Source organism: Lissotriton helveticus, chromosome 10 (genome assembly GCF_964261635.1).
Source record: "Lissotriton helveticus chromosome 10, aLisHel1.1, whole genome shotgun sequence".
Classification (NCBI taxonomy): Eukaryota; Metazoa; Chordata; class Amphibia; order Caudata; family Salamandridae; genus Lissotriton; species Lissotriton helveticus.
Window position 1 is genome coordinate 601,203,534 of NC_136071.1, and position 22,253 is coordinate 601,225,786.

General features: G+C 42.9%; 1 protein-coding gene across 2 annotated transcripts in view; it reads right to left on the bottom strand.

The window, feature by feature from the left end:
- The window catches only part of SRL (sarcalumenin), a 169,382-nt gene that overhangs the window by 61,513 nt on the left and 85,616 nt on the right, over positions 1–22,253 (bottom strand). For both annotated transcript variants that reach the window (XM_078663128.1, XM_078663129.1), the window contains exons 3-4: positions 8,202–8,300; positions 4,563–4,658 (exon numbers count right to left, since the gene is read on the bottom strand). In XM_078663128.1, coding sequence (XP_078519254.1) covers positions 4,563–4,658; positions 8,202–8,300 — 195 coding nt within the window. The remainder of the gene's footprint in view (positions 1–4,562; positions 4,659–8,201; positions 8,301–22,253) is intronic.

A 22,253-nucleotide genomic window follows, 5' to 3' on the forward strand; every position in this document is an offset into this window, starting at 1 on the left:
TATGTGTGCACTCAGCAACTGTCTTATGAATTGCTGCAACTGTCTTATGAATTGATACTTTTGTGCGACATGTTTCTAGTTTTTTTTTCTTATTCTGATGATTTTATATGAGAATGGATTTTGAATATTCTTCATATGAATTTTATGTGATTTTACTGTATTGTGAATCTTTTATAGTCACTGAATCCCCAAATAAAGAATGATGATGATGATGAGTGGACTGGGGTAGGTTGGAGTGGAGTAAATTGGGATGGAGTGGAGTGGGGTAGAATGGAGTGGAGTGAGGTAGAATGGAGTGGAGTGGACTAGGGGAGAGTGGAGTGGAATGGGGTAGATTGGAGTGGATTATTGTAGATTGAAGTGGGGTAGATTGGAGCGGACTGGGTAGGATCCAGTGGAGTAGGGTAGACTGGAGTGGAGTGGGATAAATTGGGGTAGATTGGGGTATATTGGAGGGGTGTATGTTAGCATGAAGTAGCGTAGATTGGAGTCGAGTAAAGTTGACTGTGTTAGATTGGAGTGGAGGGGGTTAGATTAGGGTAGACTGGAGTAGATTGGAGTTGAGTGGAGTGTGGCAGGTTGGAGTGGAATGGGGTATAGCTGTAGCCGTTAGGCTACATCTCTTGCACCTACATGCAAATGAATATCGGACGCCTGTGAGCACATACGGTTGAATGCATATGGGAATGAGTACTTAGACAAAATAAAATAAAATGAATAAACAATAAATAAAATAATAATGAAAAGGGAGAAATGGAGCAGTTGTTGAGCTGCACAAAACTGAAGTGCTTTAAACAGACACATATTTTGTATGCACAGAGAAGAGGTGGGATAAACATAAGAGTGAGGATACAGGTGTAAGGAGAAACACATTAACTGAAGTGCTGCCCAAAATTGAGGCACTAAAAAAGACATAATTTCATGCCCTTTGTTTGGTGCTATAAAAAGGAAGTGCCAAATTTCAAAACAAATTTAGGCAACAACAAACAAACCTGTAGGACAGAAGTTAAAAGCAAAACAAAAGTGTAGCATGGAAGTGGAAATGATGGACAGAAAAATGAAGGGAAAACAGTACCCCGAATCACAGCAGAGGAAAGACAGCAGGACACTAATCAAATGAGATCAATTAGTACTAGGTCCATGCATTCGGTGTGCCCTCTAATCACTCAACAGTACTACCCTAAATATTGTATATTTTGACCAACCTATGTCGCACCTCGATATGAAGTTTGATGTGTTAACTCCCCATTGTATCATTAACCCCTTTTGTTTTCTGAAAACCAATAGAATTGGTTTACATTAACAAAAAGATACGTCCACATTTAGGCTTTGCTGTATTGTGTAGTTGATCATTTGTGCCTGTCATCAACCATGTTCATAACAAGCTGAAGCCTCACATTCTCAATAAAGATTGTTAAAAAATAACGAGACAAGTCCCTAACAGAGGGCCTCAGGATGAGTGACGTCACTTCCAGTGATATCACGAGTGAGTCCCAGGACATGTGATGTCAATTTTGATTTCAACAGAAGATTTCTGAGAACAGAAATCAAAAAGCCTAGCCGATCACTATAATTCCATTCACAACACTCATTGGGGTTGGACTGATAGGTATAGTAGATGGAAAAAGAGAATTGGGACCAGCCCTGTGTTCGCCACTCCTTAAACGCTGCAATGAGCTCATTCGGACCGAAGAGGCGCGAGTAGGTGCTAAAGAGGGAGGTATCCTGTTAGCAAATTGCTGGGATACTGAACCCCTTCGAGTCCATGGGGCGCAGTTAGGTCCTACTACATGAACCTCGTGATTCAATTGAATACGTAGGTACTATATGCATGCACTAATGTCGATTGCAGCATTTTATTAAAAAGCTCATTGCAGTGTTTAAGGAGTGGCGAACACAGGGCTGGTCCCTGTGTAGTCCCGAAGAAGTGCTTGGGGGATGCACGAAACATGTTGACAGGAGTTGATAGGTACACCTTGACACATTGCGTTTAGGGATCCTAGTATTTCCACCCCATATTTTAACGTTACCACCTGGAAGCAGGAATAAAGTTTATTGAAAGCTTACTAGGCAGGTATTTTTAAACCAATCACTTAGACCACTCCACTATCACACCCGCACCACACACAGTCAAACTATAAGTGCTCCTACGTAATTCGCCAGTCGCAGCACGCCCCAGTCCGTAGAGGGCTGGGATGGCCCCTATGATGAAGCATGTCACCATGGGGCAACCCTGGTGAGTGAGGGGACACCAAGAAAAAGAGCAATTCTCTTTTTCCATCTACTATACCTACCAGTCCAACCCCAATGAGTGTTGTGAATGGAATTAGAGTGATCGGCTAGGCTTTTTGATTTCTGTTCTCAGAAATCTTCTGTTGACTACAGTATTTGGAGGGTGAGCCTATGCCCTTTCCTCCCTCTACCTGCCTTCCCTTTTGTACTATGTCAATTTTGATTCCCATACAGATTCAGTCAAATTACAACACGGTAAACCACTGTATGTTTGCTCCCTCCCATCCTGTTTCATCAGGCAGACCCTCCAGGATTTCGCGGTTTGCCGCGAAATCGGCACTTTTGTAAAAATGCCGCGATTTTTACAAAAGAGCCCGCGAAATCGGCACTTTTGTAAAAATACGGCGATTTTTACAAAAGTGCCCGCGAAATCGGCACTTTTGTGACAGGGTTTTTATATCTTTGCTCACCCATATCCCAAGGTCTATCACCGAGTGTATTGCTACAGTCTTTAACAAAAATAGTTGTTATGGTAGTCACTTTTTTATAAATAGATCGAAAAACCAAAATGGAATAAAGCTAATTTGTGGCTTGTTTTCACCAAATACAGTTTTAGATTCCTCAAATAGTGTATGTTTTGAAATGAACGCTCCTATTTTTATCTCTGCTTGTGATTATCCTCTCAGCCTGGGTTGTGGGACCTATCACAAGGGGCTTTTCGTGGATCCATGAACATTATGTTTACGTGGAAGAGCTTCTCGGTTAAGCCACCTTTGATGATGTCCTGTGGTATTATGTCACAGAAAACGATATCAAGATAATGCATGGCCCAACTTGCAGCCTCCTGACATGCTCTATGGACCGGACGCAGGAGAGAAAAGACATCCCAAGCATGGGATGATACTCAGAAAGGAAAGGTTGCACATTGCAAATGACAGATGGGAAGATTCCTGTCACTGCACTTCCTTTCTGAAAGCACAGCATTAAATTCATAGCAAACTTGAGGCATACAATATGAGTCTTGGGGCACTTAGGCCTCAATGTCAGATGAAAATGCAGTGTTCTGAAGGTCATGAATTTGAGTCCCAGCAAAGCACCCTCAGTATTTTATCCTTTTTAGGTAGGTGAATTGAGTAGCATAAACTAAGCAATGGTAATCTTTATTATTTATAGTGCTTAGGAACAGCTTACATGAAGTATTTAGCGCCGTTTCTTGAACTCACAGTTTTTAGCAGGTGAGGAAGAGTGAGCTAGAGACAGAATGAAGGGAGAGAGAAAGAGAGAGCGAGAGAAAGAGGGGGGAACATTTTTATTTCTTTTTAAAGAAAAAATTTGGGCGCACTGGGGTCAATTTTTGTTTTGCTTTTTAAAAAAAGCATTATTTGCCGCTAAAATGCCGCTAAATTACAATTTTTGTGCCGCTAAATTCATGTTTTTCTGCCGCTAAATTTACTAATTTATGCCGCTATACCCTGGGGGGTCTGATCAGGGCACATCTCCTCATTCCATTCCTGTAGTGTTGGAGCCCACTGTCAAATAATTCAATGTGCAGCATTTCCATTACATTTCAAAGAAGCAACCTATTCCTCTTGTATCATTTGACAGTGATTTAGTCCAAACCCTATCCTTACTATGCAGTGACACCAGCTATAACTCCCGCCCATCATTATGCTTCTGTGCAGTCTATCATACACTTCCATCAATATTACATCAGTACTGGCAGTGACTAAGTGTCCTGCTCTCCGATGTGAAACTGCTCTATTTCAGTTCAAAGATGGAAACGAGCCTCACTCTGTGGTGTTGCGCTGTATCCAGATAAAAATGTTACTCAGCCTGGTTCTTTATTCCTCCCCAAGTACTTAGAGAAACGAATCACAACACATCAACTTCGAGGCCAGAACAGCAGGAGGAGACATCAACAAACCAAGTTTTACAGGATTTTGCACAATACATCAAAGGAAGATGTGAAGGGCAGGACACTGAAGTCACAAATGGAGGCGGTGAAGTTAATCTGTAAATTGTTCTTTTTACACTGGTGATTTCTGCATTTAGATTTAAGTAAGATAATTACTCGCAAAAAGGGAGCTCCTGTTTAAGTTACACAGCTGTTATGCTTCGATCTGCTGCAACAGAACGACGATCAGAAACAATCAGAAGCAACAAGGAAAGACGTGAAACCCCACCCAGATGCCACGTGTGTTAGTTTTGTGGTGTTCTCTTCCCAAAACACGTTCTCCTTACTGAAGGAGAGTGAGTGTCCTGGGCACTGCGTCGGATCTTGTATTGCAGGGCTTGGTTCCATGCATGCCATGCAGGTTAGTAATCCATACCTGTGATCTCGTGCTGCCTGAGCTCGTTGTATTTGTAGCCGAGTTCCAGTGGCTTGATGGAAGAGTGGTAGATCTTCCTCAGTCGCTGCAGCACCGCTACGGACGAAGAGAGTGATCGCATGTATTAGGGTATTTCTTCCGAAACAGCATATACGCACAAGCCTCCGCCCTCACACCGGAAATAAATGTCCATTGCAATTTGTGGTATCCTCACCACTTGCATAAAGCAGTGGCACCTCAGGCTGTGAGACCAATGTATGCATTTCCAATGCCGTTTACTGGATGGCTGGTTGGTTTCATTACACAGGCAAGGCAGGAGTCTTCGCCACTGCTACAGTTATAGATTGTCCTTCGCTCACACCATCGCATATGCTAATCTCTCCTAAGTGAACAACTTTGACTTTGTTCACGGTTAGTGCAGAGTTGGAAACTGTGGGAAGTGTTCTTTACAAAGCTGTAGCCATTGTGATGAATACACTACTTAAGGGAGTACTTAACACTAACTTATGTTTGAGGCCAGCATGTAGAATGCTTCAAAGTTAGTTATAGTTATAATGGCCAGGGCTAAAAATGCATGGACTAATGGAACCGGGGACAGAATACTACAGACTTTCTAAACACAAAGTAACCCGTTATACCAGCTCAGTCCTAGGAGCCATTATTGTATACTCTATGTTTGAAAAAACAGTGGATACGTTTATGTGTCATGAATGGCCCTATCGTTTGAGCCTTTGCGCAATGTTAGGTCAATTTCAGTTAAAATGTTAGTATGATATGTTAATCGGCGGCCCACCAGGGAAACGCCCGGTGCGCACTATGGCCAGTCCGGCCCTGCAAGGGTATGTTACTCTCTTGTGCCTTTGGTGATGGTTAATCCAACATTAATCACCTCGTGTCCCTTCAGTTCCTATTTATGTTTCTTAATAATGCATCTGAACAGTTTGGCTCAAATCAGCAAGCTGTATATGCCTCTCCACCAACAGTAATGCACCTGGGAGGAGTCTGCTGCTCTAAGCATGGCATTTTCTGAGGTAATTTTGTATCTGAAAATAAACAAATGTCCACAGCTGCCCACAATAAAGAGGAAACCAGCACAGCCAGGAGGAAGTGCCTGTGACACTGTCAGCCCGGCAATAGTTCTTGGCTCAATGCTTACCGTGCTACCACTGGTCCTTAGAAGACAGATAATGGCAGATCTCTAATAATACGAATTGACACAAATCCCATAGCAAGTGGCTCTCCTTTAGTGTGTGGTTTCACCGTTCGATCCTGCTTCTACCCTATTATTTTCCACAAGCACCCTATGTGAGGATATTCCACCCACCACGATTTCCCCTTTGGCATTCCTGAATCCTCCATTATGTTGAACACATAGGGCCAACTCCAGAAATGGTCTGAGGGATGTGTAATTCTTACTGGTATGTGTTGACCTTGGGGAGACACAAGAGTTAGATGCCCATTGACATCACTGGTCCTTTGGTCTGACTGGCGCCGAGGGCACCAGCACAGAGCTCCTTCTCTCTGATTTCTTATCTAGGGACTTCTGCTCAAGACCAAAAAAAAGGCTAAGACAAAAGCCTTTGAAGGCAAGGAGGACTGAGATGAGAAATGGTTTCAGTGGTTCCCCCACGAGTATGTGAAGCACTGTTAAGGAATTCACATCCCTGTGGCCTGATATTTATTCATAAGTACAACCCCTAAATAAAATAGGAGCGCCTCCAGACAGTACAATAAAAAGAGTCTTCACCCTCAGGCCTCAATCCTCAATGAGAGACATAGGGTGGAAAGTGCTGTTCTTTCTTTTGTTGAAGTTATGGTAAAACCGGTTTCTTATCTAATAAGAAGAGTGATGCAAACTATAAATCTTCTGGATATTAGTAGTCATTCCTCAAGGGGTGTGCAGGAGCTGTTAAAATGCATAGAGCTATACAGATTGTTATACTTTCCATATATTCCCTACTGGAAAGCCGGGGCTTTGAAGTGCAGACCTAACATGTAGAATGTTAAAATCTCTTCGTGACTGAAATCACGAGTAATTGGGTTATTGAAATGGGTAAAAGAGGACGCATCAGCCTTTACCAAGAAGCAATATAAAAAAGAAGAAATGTAATATACATTCCTGAAAGCTAAGGGCTATTCAGGATTCTACATCACCTCAAATGAGGACGAACTGCAGCCCTCTTCATCCTAGCCATAATAAAAAACTGTCAATGGTGGTGTGTTGACCATCCAAACCATGAAAGTCTCAACCCATATTTTAGCGGTTGGTGGAAAAGCCTCCGTTTTCCTCACAATCAAATTCGTCCTGTTCATCTCAACTGGCAACAGCTTTTATTGCAAAAAGAGGTATATACAAATTGTCCTGTGTAACAGAAGACAAAGCTAAGAAAGTGACTATGCCTGCAGGCACACATTCTCTTCAAAGCTATAAAACTCTACTTTCGGAATCTACTGCTTAGAAAACCAATTCACCCTACGTCTGTACTCACACCTAAGTTTGAAAGTCTATCTCTCCCACTTTCTAGACATCATTTTCTGCTTTGAAGATTGACCTTAAATGTATACTTTTCCAAAGACATTTCCAGGAGTGACACTCAAATTAACTTTCTTTCATCAATCTCAGCTACACTGGGGTTGTTTTCACTGTGGCTCACCACCTCTTTTTTCTGACTTTGGGAATAGCTTTTTTGTTTTCCAACCTTTGATATACTTCTAAGAGTGTTGTCACTGTTGATTATGTGCATGGTACAGATATTATTTGTGCTGTGACTACTCTGTTCCTGTAATTTTATTTGTAAGGCCTGGGTATTTGCTATTTTAAATAAACAACATTTATTTTTGTTTTTTAACTTTTACATTCTGAGATGAGTATTTGTGTTGCTGTAATAGATGTGACCTTTGATTTAAATATGCAGTTTCTATAGAATTATTGTGTATCTATCCATGCAACCCATTGGCGGGTGGAACCCTTTATGTTCACAGTGAGTTACGTGAACACTCCAATGGCCCGGGGTCTGATCCGTATTGCATAACTTTACAAAATAAATAAAATGTTAACACAATGGCTATAAATTTCAGAACATCAAAAAGGTGAGCACATCCTCTCATTCTTATTTGAGTGCCCTTTCTTTCTACTGGGAGGTTGATTCCATTTAACTTCATTGCATTAAAAGTGGAGTACAAGCCGCTACCCAAAGATAATACAGACGTTTCTTGAGGACTAGTCTACATCACTAAGGATAATAACATGCTCAGGGATATCTTGGATGCAGGAGGTCTTAACTTTGTCGCTAAAGAAAGTGGTTAATAAGATTCAGCGCATTCCTGCAAAACCTAAGAAAAACTGACCTGTCTCATCCTAGAGTAAGGTTTTTTTTTTAAAACCAAAATGGATGGAACTCAGTGGTCACAGCAGAAGGCAGTAATGGTACACTTGGTAGTTAGGAGCAACTGACAAGCAAAACAATGAAATATCATAACACAGCCTCATGTGTTAATGGCTACTTTTTATTTGAGCAAACCCTGTGCTGCTTATGTAAAGTCACAGAGGTTGTTTCTGTTGTCAAATGCAGATTGTATTCCCATTTCTAGATACAGTCCAAGCAAAAATTAACTTTATCATGTGAAAGTGGTGATTACCTGCATAATCTTCTGATGGTTTTTCATCCTTCAAGTTCAAGGTGTTGTCTATGTGCGTTCGGTCCCGCCTGGCAAACTCGTCAACATTTTCTGACTCCTCTGAGAAAGGGAAAAAGAACAACAGCATATAATTCTTGCAGGGTCTTAGCCTCTACTATGTTTTGTTGTTGCTTAAACACCACATTATGGTGGGATCACACAGCTACACATCTCCCGCTCTTTCACTCATTAAGCTAAATCGTTTTTCAAGGATTTCGTATGTCCCCTTTCCTCACCCACTCCAAAGGTAACTTTTCAGGCTGGTGACACTGATTATTTACAACAAGGGGTGGTGAGGGACAGAGTCTCTGAATTAAGCAGAATACTCTCACCCAGTCAAAACATCAGGGCTAGATCCAACACCGTTTTTTAGCTCATTGCACCATCCCAGTTTCAGAACCTGGCTGTATGCAAATTAGTCTGTTCCTGTCCCAGTGCATGATGGGAACAGGGCAAACCAAACTACAAAAGCCAATTCTTACACTGGGAAGGAAACAAGCTTCCGGGGACCGGTTTCTGGCATTACAGCCGTCTTCGGCCCGGCTTGCTTGAATCCTGATGGTGCAATGAGCAAGGGACTCATGTCTGAGTATACCCTTCCACGCTTAGGGTGGACAAAAATATACAACAAGGGGTGGTGAGGGACAGAGTCTCTGAATTAAGCAGAATACTCTCACCCAGTCAAAAGATCAGGGCTAGATCCAACACCGTTTTTTAGCTCATTGCACCATCCCAGTTTCAGAACCTGGCTGTATGCAAATTAGTCTGTTCCTGTCCCAGTGCATGATGGGAACAGGGCAAACCAAACTACAAAAGCCAATTCTTACACTGGGAAGGAAACAAGCTTCCGGGGACCGGTTTCTGGCATTACAGCCGTCTTCGGCCCGGCTTGCTTGAATCCTGATGGTGCAATGAGCAAGGGACTCATGTCTGAGTATACCCTTCCACGCTTAGGGTGGACAAAAATATACAACAAGGGGTGGTGAGGGACAGAGTCTCTGCATTAAGCAGAATACTCTCACCCAGTCAAAAGATCAGGGCTAGATCCAACACCGTTTTTTAGCTCATTGCACCATCCCAGTTTCAGAACCTGGCTGTATGCAAATTAGTCTGTTCCTGTCCCAGTGCATGATGGGAACAGGGCAAACCAAACTACAAAAGCCAATTCTTACACTGGGAAGGAAACAAGCTTCCGGGGACCGGTTTCTGGCATTACAGCCGTCTTCGGCCCGGCTTGCTTGAATCCTGATGGTGCAATGAGCAAGGGACTCATGTCTGAGTATACCCTTCCACGCTTAGGGTGGACAAAAATATACAACAAGGGGTGGTGAGGGACAGAGTCTCTGAATTAAGCAGAATACTCTCACCCAGTCAAAAGATCAGGGCTAGATCCAACACCGTTTTTTAGCTCATTGCACCATCCCAGTTTCAGAACCTGGCTGTATGCAAATTAGTCTGTTCCTGTCCCAGTGCATGATGGGAACAGGGCAAACCAAACTACAAAAGCCAATTCTTACACTGGGAAGGAAACAAGCTTCCGGGGACCGGTTTCTGGCATTACAGCCGTCTTCGGCCCGGCTTGCTTGAATCCTGATGGTGCAATGAGCAAGGGACTCATGTCTGAGTATACCCTTCCACGCTTAGGGTGGACAAAAATATACAACAAGGGGTGGTGAGGGACAGAGTCTCTGAATTAAGCAGAATACTCTCACCCAGTCAAAAGATCAGGGCTAGATACAACACCGTTTTTTAGCTCATTGCACCATCCCAGTTTCAGAACCTGGCTGTATGCAAATTAGTCTGTTCCTGTCCCAGTGCATGATGGGAACAGGGCAAACCAAACTACAAAAGCCAATTCTTACACTGGGAAGGAAACAAGCTTCCGGGGACTGGTTTCTGGCATTACAGCCGTCTTCGGCCCGGCTTGCTTGAATCCTGATGGTGCAATGAGCAAGGGACTCATGTCTGAGTATACCCTTCCACGCTTAGGGTGGACAAAAATATACAACAAGGGGTGGTGAGGGACAGAGTCTCTGAATTAAGCAGAATACTCTCACCCAGTCAAAAGATCAGGGCTAGATCCAACACCGTTTTTTAGCTCATTGCACCATCCCAGTTTCAGAACCTGGCTGTATGCAAATTAGTCTGTTCCTGTCCCAGTGCATGATGGGAACAGGGCAAACCAAACTACAAAAGCCAATTCTTACACTGGGAAGGAAACAAGCTTCCGGGGACCGGTTTCTGGCATTACAGCCGTCTTCGGCCCGGCTTGCTTGAATCCTGATGGTGCAATGAGCAAGGGACTCATGTCTGAGTATACCCTTCCACGCTTAGGGTGGACAAAAATATACAACAAGGGGTGGTGAGGGACAGAGTCTCTGAATTAAGCAGAATACTCTCACCCAGTCAAAAGATCAGGGCTAGATTCAACACCGTTTTTTAGCTCATTGCACCATCCCAGTTTCAGAACCTGGCTGTATGCAAATTAGTCTGTTCCTGTCCCAGTGCATGATGGGAACAGGGCAAACCAAACTACAAAAGCCAATTCTTACACTAATTCAGAGACTCTGTCCATCACCACCCCTTGTTGTAAATAATTTTGTCCACCCTAAGCGTGGAAGGGTATACTCAGATGTGAGTCCCTTGCTCATTGCACCATCAGGATTCAAGCAAGCCGGGCCGAAGACGGCTGTAATGCCAGAAACCGGTCCCCGGAAGCTTGTTTCCTTCCCAGTGTAAGAATTGGCTTTTGTAGTCTGGTCTGCCCTGTTCCCATGATGCACTGGGCCAGGGACAGACTAATTTGCATACAGCCAGGTTCTGAAACTGGATGGTGCAATGAGCTAAAAAACGGTGTTGGATCTAGCCCTGATCTCTTGACTGGGTGAGAGTACTCTGCTTAATTCAGAGACTCTGTCCATCACCACCCCTTGTTGTAAATAATTTTGTCCACCCTAAGCGTGGAAGGGTATACTCAGATGTGAGTCCCTTGCTCATTGCACCATCAGGATTCAAGCAAGCCGGGCCGAAGACGGCTGTAATGCCAGAAACCGGTCCCCGGAAGCTTGTTTCCTTCCCAGTGTAAGAATTGGCTTTTGTACTCTGGTCTGCCCTGTTCCCATGATGCACTGGGCCAGGGACAGACTAATTTGCATACAGCCAGGTTCTGAAACTGGATGGTGCAATGAGCTAAAAAACGGTGTTGGATCTAGCCCTGATCTCTTGACTGGGTGAGAGTACTCTGCTTAATTCAGAGACTCTGTCCATCACCACCCCTTGTTGTAAATAATTTTGTCCACCCTAAGCGTGGAAGGGTATACTCAGATGTGAGTCCCTTGCTCATTGCACCATCAGGATTCAAGCAAGCCGGGCCGAAGACGGCTGTAATGCCAGAAACCGGTCCCCGGAAGCTTGTTTCCTTCCCAGTGTAAGAATTGGCTTTTGTAGTCTGGTCTGCCCTGTTCCCATGATGCACTGGGCCAGGGACAGACTAATTTGCATACAGCCAGGTTCTGAAACTGGATGGTGCAATGAGCTAAAAAACGGTGTTGGATCTAGCCCTGATCTCTTGACTGGGTGAGAGTACTCTGCTTAATTCAGAGACTCTGTCCATCACCACCCCTTGTTGTAAATACTGATTATTTACGACTCCACTGATTCTCAGTCTGGAACAGAAACTGCACTGTTTAGTAATACATCCGCCTCCACAATCTTTCACTCTTCCGAACTGCCAATATCTCGGATCGCTGATTTAAAGGACGTGTTCAGGGACCATGCGAGTATTATGGCATTGTTGTAAGAGACTTTAGTTCGATCATTTTGGGGGGTAGCGGTGGCATTAGGAGAAGTGAGTGGTTTGGTTAAATTAAACACTCCTATGAAGCAAAACAGGCTTTGTGGGTGGGTGGGCATGCATATTACCTCTACACATTGTTAATAAAGGTTGTTTGTTCATTAGAGCAATTAAACACAAAAAGCATTCATGTAAATGAGTTGAATGTAAGGGGACACAGACGGTTCACATAGGAAATAATATCCTGACCTTCTCTGTCTTTATTTGAAGCACATTGTGACAAAGTAAAATGCTCAACACCACACAGTATTAAAGCAGAGAACTGAAACTAGAGAACTCCTGGCTCAACTCCAAATATATAACCAGAGAGATCCCTCTTCTCGCCATACTTGGTTTGCTCTAGGCCTGGATGGTGACCTCTGCTCCATTTGCAAAGTTTGTGGAGTTTTCCGCACTTCACGGAGCATGCAAAGTGGTGTTTTTTTCCTCACTTGCGCTCGCCAATGTTAAGTTGGCGAGTGAGGAAAATCGAAAGCTAGACCACCTCCCACTGAGATTTCTCAATTGGGGCGGTCTCGTATGGCTGCTACCACTCACGTTGAGAAATCATCCGTTCACGTTGAGCAAGCTGCAGCTCGAGTAGAAAATCTACTAGAGTGGCAGAAAGAAGCCACGCCCTACTGCGCTGCGTATGGTGCTATTTGCACTGATTGTCCAGCACAGGACAAATACGCGGTGCTAAAAATAAATGCAAATGGCATGCCCTAACGTACGTCGACACTTGCGGGACTCCGGGTAGTGCGGCAGAGTTTTACCCGGAACTCTGCCCAGGCCTAGTTTGCACACTGTCTAAAGCATGGGTACTAACAAACATTTTCCCTGGGGCCACAAAGTATGATCTATGATGGGACTACGGTCCGCAATGACAACAGTGTGGGGATCGGGCAATACTTGGTTTGTAAGGTGGGTGCAGGGGAAGCTAACCATGCACAGTGCAAAAACAGAAAAACTGGGATCATCCACGGCATTCCCACTTGACCAAATTGTGTGATCCTAGGTAACTGTTTTTTTCCACTTTGCCTCCTTTTCCTTCTCGTGTGTTTTGATTTAATAAATTATGAGGTTGTCTATTTATGATACCAACCCAGAGGGTGCAAACGACAACTGGCGCCTCTTAGTTCACTATTGGCATTGTGGTCAGGGTCGGTGGAAGCATGAATGTTTTTAAATTAATGTTTGAAAACTATCATTTAAAAAAATATATATATCTTAACGGATGTACTAGGGTGAAAAGGTTATGCATGTTAATGAAATACACGATTTTGAATTCTGATGAGACTTTTTCGTATTTTTACATGTTTGTTGTCTTTACAAAATAAAGTCGTTTCTAAACTTAAGTGGTGCAAGACGCCTTAGCTACTTCCATTTTGAATGTTAGTTTTGAGTCAAGTGAACAGCACACCAGTGCTGCTGTTCACTTAGGGGCCCCATGGAAAGGTCAGGAGGGCTGCACTTTGAGTACCACTGGTCTATAGCCTGACTGCAATTTGCTGTCCATAGAGAAATATCATGGTTGGTTTTGCAGTTAATGGGACTGCCCTGTGGAGGAAAATACACAGGAGGAACCTTGCATTAAGACTAACCACTGGCAATCGCTCAGGGAAGCATTGTGACCTCTTCATTGGGTACAGCTGGGTTCCAGTGGCACACTGAGCGAGGAGCCTTGGCTACCTAGCCTGAGACTGTCTATTGCAAAACCAAGTGATTGTCAATGGTTAAAATTATTGCAAGCATTCCTTCTATCACCTTTTTGGTGCCCACTTCTAGGCATACCCTAAGAGGCCATGGGTGTAGCTAAACGTAGGCCCCTTGCTGACATTTAAAATAAGGGCCTAAACATAATACCACTGTACTGGTCGAGCTCTTATACCAGACTGATCTTTAACACACCCGTAATGCTGATTTATGCTGATTTCAAATGATCTCATAGCGATCTGGCTCTCGTTGAAGATCATTTTTCCTATTGTACTGAATGTTTAAGGACAAATTACATGCTCACCATGCCATTAGCGGCTTCTAAAATGAAACAAGCCAATAGGATATATTCTTTTTTTAGTATAATTCTAACTCAGAAATGTTAATGGTTGTCCTCATTCAGACATCCTTGCGATATTTACTTTTAAACATCCAGAGGAAATTTACTTGTCTGGTGAGTGTGGAGCATTGGGCCTACTTAAGTCAAAGCAAGGGTCAGATATGCGTTCAACATGACAATTATCCTAGAATGTTATACCTAAAAAAAAGTTGTGAGGGAAGATGTGAGGTTGCATAGCAAGGCCAAAATATGTTGCTTGTTTTCAATCATAACTGGACCAAGATCAGAAATGGGAGCTTCGGGAGATGTGCTGTATCGTCAAGTATATGGGTTACAGCACAAAATGTGTGAGCAGCTGTTAAAATGGAGCTGTACTTTGGGGCCATTCCAAATTAAATACGGTGGCGCCAGCCAAGAATGGATTTTTTAAATCTGTGTTTTCCCTTTCTTCTTCACTCCATCTACGCCACTTCACGCAGAACTTTTTGTGTGTAATGTTATCCATCGAGCACAGCTCAGACCATTACTCTTTTGGATTAGGTTGTGGAATAATCCTGATGGATTATATTATAGGGACACTTATGAGACCTTCTTTAAAGAGATCGTGTATGTCCCTCTATTGATCAACATATTTAGAAATTTAGCTACAGCCTACACTTTCCTGAATTACGATATTCAACTGATTCCATCCTGTGGCACATAGCCCGGTTATCAACCAAAACATTTATTCATGGGCACAGAATGCCAATTTGGACCAGATACTTGCCACAGACAGCATCATCGCCTCATCCGTTTTCCTGTCCCAGTCCGTAAGAAGTGAGCAGCTCCCCTTCTCGTCATAAACGTATTACCTAGCAAAATTTAAAGGTTCCCCCAAGATGGCCACTATATACCAGAATATGAAAAAGGAAGAACTAGAATCTTCAGTTAAGAGATATTTTGTCTTTATTGTAATATGTTTTAACTCATTATCTTATCCTGCAGAAACTTGGTATAGCAGTCTTTTTATTTAGCTCGATCGCTTCACCCTGCAGAGCAGGCGTTGATCAAAACAGTGTGTATTAGGGTGGGGCTTGCAGCACTTTCTGTTCCTTTATTGTTGTTTTTCCCTGGCATGTATTCAAGGATGCAAAGTGTTTCTTTATTTTCCTCTATGGCAGCCTTTAGAAGCACTGGTATTGGATCAGTCTGATTCCAATATGGAGGTTCCCGCGAGATTTCAAGAGCAGATTTATTTTGTTCCCTTGGAACGGAAGTGGAATCAGGCAATGTGGTGTCCTCTTTCTGAATTACCACTACTGCTGAGCTACATGGAACTTCTGCTAAGGATCCTTCACTTTCCACCCTCCTGCAGATGATTAATGAAGAATTGGAGGATGCTTAGGGTAAAAGAAGGAGCCAATCCTCCACCCCTTAAGATTCCAAGAATGCAGTAGCAGAAGGTACATACTGATGACCATGATAAGTAAGGCAAGAGGGTTTGATTGGTTCATGAAGATGAGCTCTCTGAACTATATCACCATGTAAGGGAAAATTTGGGCTTATCTACTCCAGTCGCAGAGGGTGACTACGAGAATTTTTTTCACCCAATATCAATGTCCTGACTCTGACTCTCTCCCTTTGTATACTGGAGTACACATGGTACTGTACCCTTAATTGAATGACATTGACAAGACTGCTTTTTCCAGAATCTTGTCCAAGATCTAACCTCTGGAGGTTTTTTCTGCAAAGTTCCCACCTACTGTTAAGGTGGATAACTTTATGGCTGAGCGGTCCTCCCAGGGCACAGTGATTTCTATCCCATCTGACCAGGTGTATAAAAAAGTTGAAGGTCAATGGGCACAGTGATTTCTATCCCATCTGACCAGGTGTATAAAAAGTTGAAGGTCAATTAAAAGTGCTTATGCTGCTTCCAATTCTTCTTTCGGGGCAAATATCTACACCACTTATATGGTTCCATTTCTTCATATGGACTTTCAGTCATTGGCACAGCTTATGAATGACGGTGTGGATACATCAGCTGTCTTGTTCATGTTGGAGCTATAGGTTTGTTTCCTATCGCATGTGATCTCAGTGGCTACTGCAGGTCCCAATATTTGGATGTAGTTCTGGAAGGTAGGCGCTGCTCAAAAATCAATACTAATGAAGCTGTCTTAGAAGGCTTCAAGATTTTAGGTCACCAATTGTAAGAAATGGTGCAGAAGGTTGTTGAAAATAGAAGGTTGATCTCTCCAGTTCACCAGCATTTGCGAGGTATAAGGCATGACTATTCTTCCCTTCCTGTGGGATGCAGCTTATCCATTTCTTCAGTCAGAGGTGGCTGTAGGTTACAGACGCCTGGGTCACTCACAAGGGGTTAGAGGGCTAGCTCATTGAGTTTTTCACCCTTCCAGATCCAAGTTTTTGCCAACCCCACTGCAACACAGTCCTGTACTTCCAGGGATTCAGATACATTTGGAGAAGCTAGAGCATGTTCTGATGGGGATCAGCATTTCTGCTCAATCTCAATAAATCCAATATTCAGCCCTCTCTAACTCCAAAGTTTATCAGGACATTAGTCAGGGCAGTTGTAGGTGAGGTGTTTCTCACGGAGGAGAGGCGGGTCTATCTTGTTACACACCTGTCTTTCCTATTGTCGAGGTCCAAGGCTTCAACCAGACTGTGGTTATGGAGCCAGGGCGAGATGGCTTTAACTTTCTCCTTCAATTAGTACCCACTAGTGCACCATATTCTTCAACACTGGAGTACTGGGTATCAGTAATATGAAGCATGGATTCCAATGCCTTCAGAAATCATACTGCTTTAATGGTGGAAATCTCCATCCAATCGGTCCAAAGGGCACAGGTTAGACTTTCCCACCAACAACAATACCAAAAACAGATGCTAGCGAGGTGCAGTACTGGAGGGATCGAAAGCACCGAAGCAAATAGAACTTTTCCAAGAGCTTTGAATCTTTGAACTGGAGAATGCTAGCTGTGGTTTGGAAGGCTCTTCTGTGGTTTGCTCCCTTTCTTCAGAATTTGGCAGTATGTTTACTGATGGACAACCAGGTTATGAGATCTTACATCAACCGCCAGGAGTGGAAATCAGACATCTCTTTATCTCCTTTTCCGGAAGATAGGGCTTTGGGCAGAGAGGAATCGCCTCTCTCTTTCGGGCAGTATATCTTCTGGGGGTGGAGAAAGGGCCTGCGGACTCCATGAGCAGGATTTTTCCCTCCTCAGTGACTTTATGCCTCTCGCCCAATCTGTTCAGTTAAATTATCCTCAGTTTCACTAACCCATGGTCAGACCTATTAGCCACAGAAGATAGTACTTTACTTCTGAATTTCTGCAGTTTGGTACCATCCGAGAAATCTTGGGTAAAGATGCTCTTGTGATACCTTTGCACTGGAGTCTTCTATATTGACTTTCTCTTTTTCCTGATTCTCAAGGCACTCCGGATCATGCAGATTTCTTTCTGTTGCTTCCAGAGTGGGCCAGAAGACCCTGGTTTCCTCTCCTCCCGGAGATGGAGCACTCCCTTCAATGGTAGCTCCCCATTCACCCTTTACCACTGAGAGTCCTTCTTCTGAAGTCAGAATCTATCATTTGCCTGAGGTTGGGGGCATGGTACTTGAAAGGTTGTGTTTGGTGGCCCAGGGCTGCTCGAGGGAGAGAGAGGCGAAAGTATCCAACCAGCAAGGAAACCTTCTGCCAATCCGATTGTACAGTTGACACAGGCAACATTTTGAGACCTAGTGTAAGGCTGAGGGGTTTCCCCTAGTTCTTTTGACCCCATTAATTGCCTTGACTTCTTGAAAGATGCGTTTATTTTAGGTTTGGTAGTCTTGGCTTTCAGAGTCCCGCTAATTAATCCTCCATTTGAGCCTTTATAATCTGCAGATTTTTATTTTCTTTCACACAAGGTTCTATTCCTGGTCGCCACCTGCTTGGGTCGGAGAATCATTGAAACAGGTGCATTACTTTCCTTTTCTTCATTCCTGAGGATTTGTGACAATAAAGTAATTCTTCAGCCAAGCCATCTTTTACTCCCAAAACTTCCATCTAAATTCCACTGTCAGGATGACATAGTACTCCCTGTCTTCTATCCTAATTTCTTTTCCACAAAGGAGAAAAAGCTTCATACTCTAGAGGCGCTAAGAGCAATTTCTGTTTACCTGGACATAACAAGTGCCTGAAGGTTGATTCCTTCTTTGTAACTTATGGCCTTTCTGAAAGGGGTATTTAGCCCTCAAAATCCACCCTATATGGGAGGATTAATTTTGCAATTATTCAGGCTTATGAGTGAGCTAAAGTGAGTATCCCCACCATGGTTCAAGGCAGATCAATGAGAGTCATGGCGTCCTCCAAGGCAAAGTTTAAGGGTGCATCCCTGAGAGATATCTATAATGAGGTAACCTGGGCCTTATCGCACACTTTTGTTTCTCATTGCCGACTTCAGTTGAGGGTGCTGCATCAACTGAGTTTGGTTCCCTATATTTTGTGTTCGGTTCATGAAATTTGATTTCTGAAGCATTTAATAAAATTCAGGGTATAGCATCATGCATTTTTTGTGTGATTTGTGTTCGTTTAACACCTATTTTTGGAACCAGTCACCATAGGCTTGGGCATTGGCTCACTTCGTAACAAGGACTAGAACAGAAAGACAGACAAGGAGGTAATGTCCGGGTTATTTAACGGTGATCTTCATTACTTCAAGTCCAGGACTTCCTGTCACAGTCCTGATCCCCACCCTGCTTTGCTTGTTATGATTATTTTAACTTAATATTTCAGAAAGTGGTCATTACTATTTCCCACTTTTTAGCATTCTGGGATATAACGGCCATCTTGTGGTAACTTTTAGACTTTGCTAGGCTGAGCAGGGAAACTGCTCACTTCATAAGGACTTTGACAGAAAAACCTGGACTCGGTGTAATGAAGATTACAGGTAAGTAACCAGGACATTTTGATCAAACCAAAAGCACCAGGGATTGCAAACTATATTTCTAAGCTTTTTGGCTTTCTTATTTGTGATCTCTATGTGCAGGGGACAGAGTGTGGACTCTACCCTCGGTGCCTGCTTATGTGAATATGAAATTTGTGAAATGAATATTCACTTTATTATTCTGTTATACTTTTACCAAAGAAAAAGATGGTTATTGTCTCATTGCGGGCAGCACATTAAGTGTGTTTCCAAAGCTTTACTACTGTGTCAACCAACACCTATTGCATCTATTTTTTTATTTCAATATTATAAAACAAGCTTGAGGCTTTTTGTACTGATGCATCAAATATTAAGCAGCTAGTGATACTTTTAAGAGTTTATTTAAAAGATAACTGACAGTCTATAAATCATTTTTATTAATGTGTGTTTATGTTTGGATTATTATAATGAAAGGAAATGTATAACATTGTATTAAATGGTTTTAAACAAGTAGCTGTAATTTTATTTCATGCAATGCATTTGATATTGAAATAAACTGCATTCATTCATAACCTAAGTAATGTTTATATTTTAAAGCATGGTTTATATTATAAGAAGATAAAAAGAATAATTCCACTTGATGATATAAAAAATGGCGGAGGGTGGTAGGCTGTCCCTCCATGATCTATTTTTAAACAAACTGAAAGAGTTAGTCAATTTTAAGAGCAGCTTTACACATTAATCTTAGTCCAAACAAGAGAGGTGTAATCGCAGTTCTAAATAAGCAGGCGACAATCAATGTACCACCCCTCACATATTTCAAATATTTCAGGAAATAGAGCATTTTAAACACTTGCATTTGGCTGGTGGCATAGATCACTCTTGCACAAGTAAACCTGTGTGGAACAACGGACTTGAAGACATCCATAGTAATCGCATCCGCCCTAGTGATACACTAGCCGTGAATCAGAAAGCACAAAACAGTGCTTGCCCCTGGCACTCAGGCAACCAAGGTGATTTAACTGCTTCCATGTACTGTACACAATGTCACCAAAATACCTAAAGTCACATCACAGCGTTGGTGGCAATGGAATAGGGCCATTTACACTCTAGTTTACTACATGGCATCGTCCACACACGAAAGAGGCACTGTTTGAAAGGACTCTACATCTTCCGAGCATGCTTTTGTTTGCTTTAGTCATCAGAAGTCTCCAAATAAAGGTGCATAATTCATCCCAGACCCCAGGCAAGAAAAGACTTTGAAAAAGGGGAGCCCTATCTTCCTCCAGATATAGTAGGTGATAATGGCACCAATTGTTAACAGGGTTATAGGTGTTGATTGTCCGCAACCAGTGTACAGTGATTCCTCAGACGAAACCACAACAAATTACAAATCTTTTTGTAATCAGGTGGAGCTACAGCCTCATGAAATGTCATATGGCTTTATACTTTCTCTGTAAAACCTGTGTGTTTGTTGGATGATATGAACGTTGGGATGGTGCGAGTCTGATTCTCTGCTGCCCCTTAGGAGATGTAGGCCTATAATCTTGCTAGCTCTCTGTGCACCATCCGCACTCCTAACCTTACAGGGTAACAAATGTATGTGCAATCCCAGAAAAATGACAACTCTGACTCTGCAAGCAATTGTTGTAAGAGATATACCACCTTTTAGTTCGAACTCTCATGCATACCCAAAGACAAATACGCAAGAAGTACACAACCTGCAGTTTCAAAATGTATTGAAGCAATGAGATCCTTGAGTAAAATATGTGTGCTGCAATTAATAATAGAACGAAACATATTACCATGATTAGCAATACAAGAATAGTGGAGAGAATGAATAATTTCACCATTGTGCTAAAACAATGAATATATGTTGGCATATATGTAGTGTAATATAGTATAATGTAGTCTGCTCCTACCTAATGCTCCTTAACCTAGTTTGGCCTAGGGTGGGTGATCTGCCAAGAATCCCTGCAGGGTGATCTAACTCCCCATTATTATTATTATTATATTTAAGTTTATAGAGCGCACAGCTACCCGGAGGTTTCCCGGCGCTAAGAACAGAATGAGGGCAGAGTACCGGCAAGATCAAGACTCAGAAAAGGGAAGGCCTATTGGTTAAACAACCACGTTTTCACATCCCTGCGGAACTTGAGGTAACTAGGTTCAGTACGCAGGGGGGAAGGAAGAGAGTTCCACAGGGAAGGAGCCAGATACGCAAAGGAACGACCGCCCATTTTGGCTTTTTTAATCCTGTGGACCTGAAATATGCGCTGATTGGATGAGCGAAGGGTGCGGGAGGGGCAGTGTTGATGAACTAGTGTTAAGGGAGGGCCCTGCCTGCATTAATTCTGTGCATAAAGCAGAGGGCCTTAAACTTTGTACGACTTTCGATGCGGAGCCAATGGAGGCTTCGAAGAGAGGTGGATGTAGAGGACTTATTGGACAGTTTCCAGAGGAGCCGGACAGCCATGTTCTGTACCATCTGTAATTTACAAGTCACTTCCTTGCAGGCCCCCAGGAGAAGAACATTGCCATAGTCCAGTCTGGATATAATTAGAGCCTGGACTACGGTTTTTTGTGTGTCCTGAGGGAGCATCCAGATGATCTTTCTGAGCCACTTGAGGATGGTGATGCAAGTGGAAGAGACTCTGACCACGTGTTGCTTCAAAGACAACTGGTCATCAAAGATGATGGCAAGGTTGCGAGCAGTTTTGGAGGGGACAGGGAGAGTGCCCATTTGTGGTGGCCAGTGATGGGGCCCCCATAGGGTGGTGTTATGACCATTAGCTGCGGGCAAGTGTCATCAGGTTGTCCGGCTTATTGTAGAGCGGGACATCCCTTGTAGAGAGGACAGGAATCAGCTGAGCTGGAATTCCGATGTACCGCGACCTCGAAGTGTTAGCAGAGTGCTTCTCAGAATTTAAAAAGGAAGTGTTCGTATATATATTAAACAGTGCCCATGATGGCATGTCGAGGTCTTTGTCATGCCGCAATTGTTTATGTTAGCTAGATAACGTTGTTGCCTGCTGGGAAACAATAAGCCATGGCATTTGTGCAGTGAACTTTATACATCACAATGAATGTGTGCCTACGAAGATGAAATGTAAGCAAATACAGTTTGGGAAATCCTATCCTGCACTGACACATACACAAATGTATGTAAAAAGTCACCATATTGCAGAACGAAGGCAACTTAAGCATGAAGATGGCATCA